General features: G+C 34.8%; 1 protein-coding gene across 4 annotated transcripts; it reads left to right on the top strand.

The window, feature by feature from the left end:
• Window positions 1-844: 844 nt before the first annotated feature.
• On the top strand, window positions 845-7516 carry LOC120093014 (serine/arginine-rich splicing factor SR34A). 4 transcript variants are annotated; one of them, XM_039051304.1, is made up of 13 exons: window positions 845-1917; window positions 2390-2519; window positions 2772-2837; window positions 2919-2993; window positions 3075-3207; window positions 3332-3378; window positions 3465-3522; window positions 5813-5862; window positions 5941-5997; window positions 6156-6295; window positions 6374-6445; window positions 6518-6554; window positions 7154-7516. In XM_039051304.1, exons 2-13 carry the CDS (start codon window positions 2433-2435, stop codon window positions 7172-7174), a joined length of 843 nt encoding a protein of 280 aa, XP_038907232.1. In that variant the 5' UTR covers window positions 845-1917; window positions 2390-2432; the 3' UTR covers window positions 7175-7516. The 4 variants fall into 4 exon arrangements, with proteins under 4 accessions (XP_038907232.1, XP_038907233.1, XP_038907230.1 ...); XM_039051305.1 differs by having other exon boundaries at window positions 845-1099; XM_039051302.1 differs by having other exon boundaries at window positions 846-1917; window positions 1982-2519.
• The last annotated feature ends 1383 nt before the right edge of the window (window positions 7517-8899 follow it).

Here is an 8899-nt window from a genome sequence, read left to right on the forward strand (position 1 = left end):
TTTAAAATCTCCCTAAAATATATATAAATTTTATTGATTTCATTTTGTTTTTAAAAATTGTTTTAGCACACAAGTCAATGGAGGACGAAGAGATCATAAACTCCTATCTTATAATTGTAATCTAATTCGAAATTAATAATTTAGATGTGCAATGAAGATGAGAATTGAGTATGTGAAATCTAAAAGGGTTGAATATTAAGTGAATGTGTTATTGATCTTGCTTTTAATTATAATTAATTATAGAATAACAAATGATTTGAAAATTTAAAAGTTTGGTAACCTTTTCAATTCTCTACAACTATAAAAGTACATCTTCTACCATTTTTTCACTAAGACAAGATTCGTTTGTTCTTTACTTTTAATTTTTATCTCCTTTTCTTATTTCTAAATCGAAATTTATTCGATTTCAAAAATAACTCTAAAGATACATATTTAGAGAAGCTTGCGATGCACATGTTAAATCTATACGTTAAATCTATATTTTGAATCTTAAGCATACAATATTATAGTTTCATTTGATGAAGTATTTTTTTTTTGACATGTAAAATGTGGGATTCAAACTTGATAATATAAATACCATGACAGTTGAGCTATACTTATTTTGACTATTTAATGAAGTTGATAGTGGTGTCTATTCAATGATAATTATACCAGACAAATAAGATAGATATAATATACAAAGAAGAAAAGTAACATATTGAATATCCAAATGATTATAACTCAACTGTCTCTAGATCGGTCGTATAATTAAATAAAAAAAGGAAAGAAAAAAAGAAAAAAGGAAAAAGCGCATAGTTGTAGAATATTGTAATGCAACTTAGCCAACAAGGGTTGTTGAATTAATTTGGGAGGACTTGGTAATCGCATAATTGGAAATTACCTCCCTTGGTGCCGCGCCTGGGGCAGTGGTATATTATCCTCTATTACGACCTAACCCTAAGCCCTTCGTCGTCCCGTCCGGTCGCTGCGAAAGGAGGATCCCCAACACAGAAGCCAACCAAAAACCAGCTCTTCTTTCAGCCCTTGCTGAGCCGCAGTACTGTCGCTATCGCTTTTCACTTTCTCGGTGCACTTTACTTCGTCAGTTTTTCAATCTTTGGTATGTTGCTCTCGTTAGTCGTCACTTATATCTAATAACTGCGTGTTAACAAAAGATACGCTCATGTTCGTGCTGAGGAACATGATTACTTTTCGAGTAATTTATGGTGGGTAGGACGTTGGCAATCTTGGATTTACATTTTTCTTAGTCAGCTTCCTCGTTATCTGGACGAGGGTGGGGCATTTAGTTGGTTTAATGGTGGAATACATTTACCAATAACAGCATTGATCAACTTTTTGGTTCCCCCGATTATTTATTTATTTGTTTCATTCCACTTTCTTGTATCTTAGAAATCATAAATTTTTATTTGATTGTTATGTTCGTACTTGTGCCGTAAAGGCTAGCACTAGAAGAAATGAACAAATTGGCCTCAAACTTTCTCAATCATGCTTCTGTGCATCCCCTGTACCGAATTGGTGCGAAGAATTTCTTCAATTTATGTCCTATTAGTTGGGATTTATGGACTAAAGATCGTGACTCAGGGACCCAGCTTCTTGAATTTTGTCTCCATTTTGTTAATTGATAGAACATTATTGTATTTCTGTTTCAAAATTTGTATGTAGTTTTTCCACTGACGACCTTGGATGATGAAGTTGGACCAAGAGTATTAGCTACTTATAATGTAACACCAATGTTTTGTATGACAATGTCCTTTTGTATGTTGATATGAAAGGAAGAAAACATTTACTCCATTCCTCTTTGGAATCGAATGCAACATAATTGAGGATTTCACGGATCATCTAAAGTTAATCAACAGAGGACATCCTACATATTTTTTCAGGATTGTTTTCTCAATGCTGTTAAGAGAGCTGAGTAAGGTAAAATTAATCATGTATGTCACTCTTACCTCATCTCATGACACAGATGCTTTCTTTATGATAGATGACAAGCGCTTGGACACATATGAGCATTGCAATCATACATAGGGATATAGAGAGGGAATGGGAGAATCATTGTGGAGTTATGGGTATTATTTTTATAAATGGAGCTACTTGCTCACTCTCTGACGAGCTATGCACTGCTAAATTTCTGGAGAGGATGAGGAGATACAAAATTTATTTCAATATTATAATACCTTTGGAGCATCTGGGAGCAAATGAGCAATGGAATTGTGGAGCACGGCTCACATCGAGGATTGCTCTCTTGGTTTGCTTCATTGATTTTTGTTCTGCCTTATTTGGAGAGTGAAGTTGTTGATGCAGATGGCAATTGGTTATGGTGGAAGATGGTGTTTCTTTCCTTTGGATGATTTGTTGAACAGATGTATGATGTTATGACATACATGTGCAGGAATAATATTCAAACTTGCCTGGAGTAATTTGTTGCCTTGAAGATGAGTAGTCGTTTTTCTCGCACAATATATGTTGGAAACTTGCCCTCAGACATAAAAGAGTATGAAATTGAAGATTTGTTCTACAAGGTATATGCCCTTAGTCTTAGCTATTCCTTGTCATGGTGTCTGCAAATTGTTATTTTCTCTTTTCATATTTAAATGTGAAGGTACCCTACAATGGTGGTATTACAATGGTGATTTACAGCCATTCAAACTCATTTTATTTTTTGTTTTGAAAAGAAGATCTACTACATGTATTTTCTGGCTCCTGCATATCTAAGGTTTGATTTGTATGAACTTCTGAAATTTATTTCTACATGATTGATATTTTCTTGGCAGTATGGCCGAATTTTGGATATTGAATTGAAGATTCCACCACGCCCTCCATGTTATTGTTTTGTGGAGGTATTATTTTTTATTTTTAATTTTTATATACTTTTAGCTGCATTTACTGAGTTCATGATATTTTGTTCTTTCTGTTGTTAGTTTGAGAATGTTAGGGATGCAGAAGATGCAATCCGAGCTCGTGATGGATATAATTTTGATGGCTGCCGTCTAAGGGTATAGACTAAGTTTTCGTTTTCCTTTATTTCCTGATTCCTATTATTTTTATTATATTCATATTTTCCCTTTTTCAAATAGGTTGAGCTTGCACATGGTGGTAGAGGCCCTTCATCTAGTGATCGTCGTAGCAGTTATGGTGGTGGTGGTAGTGGTGGTGGAGGAGGGGCAGGGGGAGGACGTTTTGGTGTTTCAAAACGCTCAGAATATCGAGGTGGGGGAATATGTTTGATGCTCTGCTATATGGAACCATGTTGCTGGAAAAATTTCCCACATATAGTATTCCATTACGTCCATATTAATTCAATGTCCTAATGGATGTTTAATATTTCTCACAGTTATTGTACGTGGTCTTCCATCATCTGCTTCTTGGCAGGATTTGAAGGTGTTAGAATCTTTATTGTTCAATGAAAGATAAGGATTTTCTTTTATTGGATCATGTTGATAGCTTTACTGGTATAATGCTTTCAGGATCATATGCGCAAGGCTGGTGATGTGTGTTTTGCTGAAGTTTCCCGTGACAGCGAAGGTTAATCACACGTCCTTCCCCCAGTAAAAAACTGCTATTGTTTTTTTAGTTTGTGCAAAACGGTTTTACTGTATAGGAATGGTTTCTTAAGCAAATGTTGCTTATTTGTTTTGTTTTAGAAGTTTAACTCTTGTGATTTGAGTTAGAATGTAGGATGTGCATCATCCATAATTCTTATTGCAAGTATTTAATTTATGCATTAGTTCCTCGCCTGCCTTCAGAACATAATGTGATGGAGGGTGTTTGTAGTTGTATTTATCTCCAAAAGGTGGTTTACTTTCTATTTTGGGTCTATGACTCAAGCTTATAATTTGGCACATCTCTGTAGAGAAATGCAAGTCAAACCAACTTGATAATTCTTATCTTTTGGGCAACAAGGCATTTAGATAGCCGAACTTTTCTCTAAAGTTCCCATTGTTTCCACCAAAAGAGGAGGCTAACCATAAAAAGGGCCTCAAATCCAGAAAAATAAGCTCTAATGGGTAGTTACACCAAATTTTTTGCCACCAAAGCCCACCAAGAAACATGAAATGTAATAAAAGATCAAAGATTGGTTTAAGAATGCCTAAGCCCTTTAAAAGTTCTATTATTCCACTCCCCAAAGACTCCACAGAATAGCACTCTGGCTTGCCACCAAAAAAAAAAAAAAAAAACTTTCTTGTAGAAGGAGATGGAGAAGGAACTCCTTGATCATTCTCTGTAGTCCTTGTCTAACCTAGTCAAGATTGAACTGCTCAAAAAGTCGATTTGAAACTGCATGAGCTATACTACAACTCCAAAGAATATGATGAAGATCCTATATTGCACTTATAGAAAGAATGCAACACAATGGCTCATTCTAATTGGGTTCCTTGACACCCAATCTAAAGTGTTAACTCTTCCTTGCCTTGGATAACTTCTCAAACAAAAAACTTAACCATGTTGAGAATTTTCACCTTCTACATTGAGATAAAGTCAGAGACCAGAGGGAGGGAGGTTAACCAAATAGAGAAAAAATGATTTACACGAAAAATCATTGGATGAACTAGGAATCAAAATGTGAACACCCCTACTTTCTGGGGTACAACAGAGCTCCCCAAGCAAATAATAAAGATTGATAATATATTTGTTTCCCTATCGGACAAAAGACGGCAGAAAGCGGAAAAGAAGGGTAGGAGAAGTCATAGGATGAGACAGAAGGTAGCTACTGAGTGATTCCTCATCCCAGAAAAAAGTATCACTCCCGTCCCCCTTTAAAACAATGTTGGACAAAAAGAGAGAGGAAATGAAGCTTCTTAGCAATACCTTTCCAAGGATTTTATTTTGGATCTCATGGGAATTGAGGGTTCACAACTGGTTGGGTTTTAGGCCCAACTTTTTCTGGTCCGCACACTATATGATTTGCGGATCGAGTGAATCATGTGTTGATATGTCCAAATATCCTGGGGAGAAAACGTCTTAGAGTTACTTTATATTATTGATGTCTTGATCCCTCTAGTGGCATCTCAACTAAGTCTACCTTCTAAAGTCTAACTAAGGGGGCCACGTAAATCTCATTTCCTATGGCGGCTGCTCTCATTTGGAAGCTTAAAATTCCAGAAAAAGTGAGGGATTTCCTCTGGTCTCTTGCTTGCGTAAGCTTAAAATACTCATGATAAGCTCCAAAGGAGGAGTCTCTAGACCATTTGTTTATTCATTGTAATTTTGCGATCAGAGGTTGGTCCAACTTATTCAATATTTTTGGAGTGATTGAGTATATGGCCTAAGAAGGTTGATGATTGGCTGCTTGAAGGGATTATTAGTTATGATTTGGTTAGTAGAGGGAAAATCCTGTGGAGATGTGCTACTCACTACCTTCTCTGGTGTCTATGGACTTCTCTGGTGTCTATGGAAAGAAAGGAATAGTAGATTATTCAAAGATAAATACGCATCTTTTGATCCTTTTATTATATTTAAAAAAAACCATAACATATTCTCTTGCAACTTCCTATCATACTTATATTTTGTTGTATGATGGTATTTTGGTGTTAAAAATGTGTTATGTTGTGCCACTTTGATATTTGAAGAGGCAGTACTTTTTATTAGTCTATAATCCAGGGATGTATCATGAATAAAATTTATTTTTGTAATGTTTCGCTTTAGCACGTGACATAGCACAGATGCAAATCATTTAAAATGTAACAACTAGGAGTTGCCTTTTTTCTTTTCTCTTTTTAAATGTTCCATCATGCTCAGAAACTGAAATTACTTCAAATTGATTTGATAATTAGATAAATCATAAATATTTACTATTTGAAGTCATGATGTCCAGGGACGTTCGGAATTGTTGATTATACTAACTATGACGATATGAAATATGCTGTAAGTTTTTCTAAAAGATCATGTTTCGTCAGTTCTGCATTATTTCAATTTGATAACTAATGCATTTTTGTTATTTAGATGCGAAAACTTGATGATACTGAATTCAGAAATCCTTGGGCGAGAGCATACATTCGGGTACCTTAACCTTTATTCTCTTGCCATTTATTTCAAATTAGCCTACTGTTGTGTTATTTTTCTCTAACAGCTTACCCTCTTTCTGTGGGCACTTTAAGAAACTGGATTCGGTTTTTTGTGTCCTTTGTTTGTGGATGACATATCACATATGGTTGCAGGTGAAGAAGTATGATGGAAGTCCCACAAGGAGTCGGAGCCGGAGCCGGAGCCGGAGTCGTAGCCGTAGCCGTAGCCGAAGCCGGAGCCGGAGCCGTAGCCGTAGCCGTAGCCGTAGCCGGCCTGCTAGACGAAATAGGAGGTTCCAGCTTTTCTGTTCAACTGTTATCACTCTCATGGCTGCTTATTTTACGTTGTAATGTTTTCTTGTACCATGCAGCAAATCAGCAGAACGATCTGTTTCCAGATCGGTTTCAAGATCAAGATCTCCATCCCCTGTTAAATCTTCAAGGTACTTGTGGCCTGTGTGCGTTTTTCCCTAAGTTTGATTTGCTTGACAAACTTTTTTCTGCAAAATCTGCAGGCCACGGTCAAAATCAAGATCTGGATCACCACGTCAGGTATGCTACTTCCATTTTTGATGCTTCAAAAAACTGTAGAAACCATTTATGTTCATGGTAAATAAAGTTATCTGATTGCATGAGCTGCGCAAATTGGTAGTGGTAATAAAAAAGAACAACCTTTGGATGAAGATGTAGAAGAGCGTGTTTGTTTTATGGGGGGAGGGAATAGGTACGATAATTATCTTCTAGTCACTGTTTTGTTCTAGGTAGCATGAGTATCTCGTTGTCCATGGAATTGATAGAAGCTAAGAAGCACAGATACAATAAAACATTGATACGACACAGATATAATCAAACGTCATTTATTTAAAAATCTAGGACTGGACACAGCGTATGTAAGAAAGAAATTCAAAGTCAATGAGTTATGCATTTATATGCTCTTAAATAATCGGTTTGATGTATTTTGCATTCAAAATTTATTATTTTGTCATATATGTGTTTATTTAGTACATGCAACAAGTGTTTGATGGATGATTTAGCACATGATCTTATTTTGACTTTGTACAATTAGTGTCATATCTTTTGCACTAAATACTCTGAATTAAGTGAGAATAATCGAAATACTAGCACTGACAGAGCTGGAATCCCTTTTTCAGGCACGAGAAGGAAGTGAATGATGGAGAGCTATTTATATTAACGGTTGTTATAATATTCGGGATGCGACATTGCGTTGGAATTTGTTTTAGTTTAGGACCTATGCAGACTGGTTATATGAGTTGAGTTGGATGGAAAATGGCATGAGTTCTGTATGCATATTCTTTTAAATCCTTCCTAACATATCGACTTAAGATTATTTTGTTTGGAGACATTTTTTAGGTATCTGCATGCTAAGTTTACTTACATGCACAGTGGTTTCCCTTTGTTTGAAAGTTGAAAATGAGATTGTTATTAAATAGGGTTTAAGATTTTGGACCTTGTAACTAGAAATGTGAGTAACGATTAGTTTACCACCATCCAAATGAATGACCAACAACACAGTGAAGAGACTTACGATGGATGAACATAGAGATGGCTTTTTCCATTTCATTTCTCATCCTCACTAAATTTTCCATGTGATTGGGGTGGGAATTCTCCACCGAAAATTTGTGGACATTGGGTTGGAGGATTTTTTTTTTAATTGTTTTTTTTAAAATTTATTCTTTATTTAACAAAAATTTAAATTCATTCTCAACCAACTACAATTTTCAAATTTTACCATATTAAGTTGAGTCATTTCCTATGATTCAAAGAAACCACTGCTTGGCAAGAAATCTTAAAATTTAAAACATAAATTATATATATATATATATGTGAATGTGAATTAATATAATTTTTGGCCTTGCTTTCACTTAGCTAATGGGGAGGAAATTCTCTCCACTCCTATTTTTCATCTAATCAGAGATTCTGTCTATGGTCTCATGGGATAAATGGACATTTCAACACTATTTTTCATCTAGTTAGAGATTATTTGACCATGGTCTCGTGGGATAAATGGACATTTCAAGATGAACGATGTATTTTCAACATGAATACCCACATTAATTTGAACTTCCAGCTATTGAATCCACTTCTGGAGCCTAGATCTATGATGATCCTAGTTCAAATGAAACTCTAGCGGGCGATTACACCTTTCTTTTGGAATTTATAGGCAAGATTCAAGCAAAATTTCAATCCCAGGGACCCAAATACAATTAAATCAAGATCCCTGGGATTGATAGTGTAATTTTTCAATTTTTTTAACTGCTTCTATTTTCACTTTTATAATAAAAAATTATGATAATGAGGAAAATTACTCAAGGGGGCCATAGACTCAAAATGTGATTGGCATCTTGGATTGTTGGATGTATGAGAAAGAAATTATTAAAATATCTCAATTTTATGTATTGTGATTGCTAAGGATTGAAAGCATAGAAATTTTAGAATCCATATTTTACGGTTATTATGAAGCAGGCATACTGTGGTCTCACTTTATTGGATAAATTTCGATGAGATTGATTTTCGATTACTAAAAAGGTGGTTATAAATGCAACAATATATCTATAAATAATTATGCGGATATAAACTATTTTTTTGAAAAAAAAAATGACATTTTTAAAGTTCATTGTAGTTATGAAACTTGATCTGAATTGTTACATTGTAAATAAAGAATTGAGATTAGGAAGAGAGATTCTAAAATATGTTTAATTAGGTTTTATTTATTGAAGCAAAGATATTGAAGCATATGTTCATTTCTTTCTGAAAGATATTGACGCATACGTTTATGGGGCAATGACTATAGGTTATTCAAATTCAAAACGAAAGATTTGGTGTATGAAAGGATAAGATAGACTTATGATCAATATTTGTCAATTTTATTGTAGGGA

This window comes from Benincasa hispida, chromosome 12 (genome assembly GCF_009727055.1).
Source record: "Benincasa hispida cultivar B227 chromosome 12, ASM972705v1, whole genome shotgun sequence".
Classification (NCBI taxonomy): domain Eukaryota; kingdom Viridiplantae; phylum Streptophyta; class Magnoliopsida; order Cucurbitales; family Cucurbitaceae; genus Benincasa; species Benincasa hispida.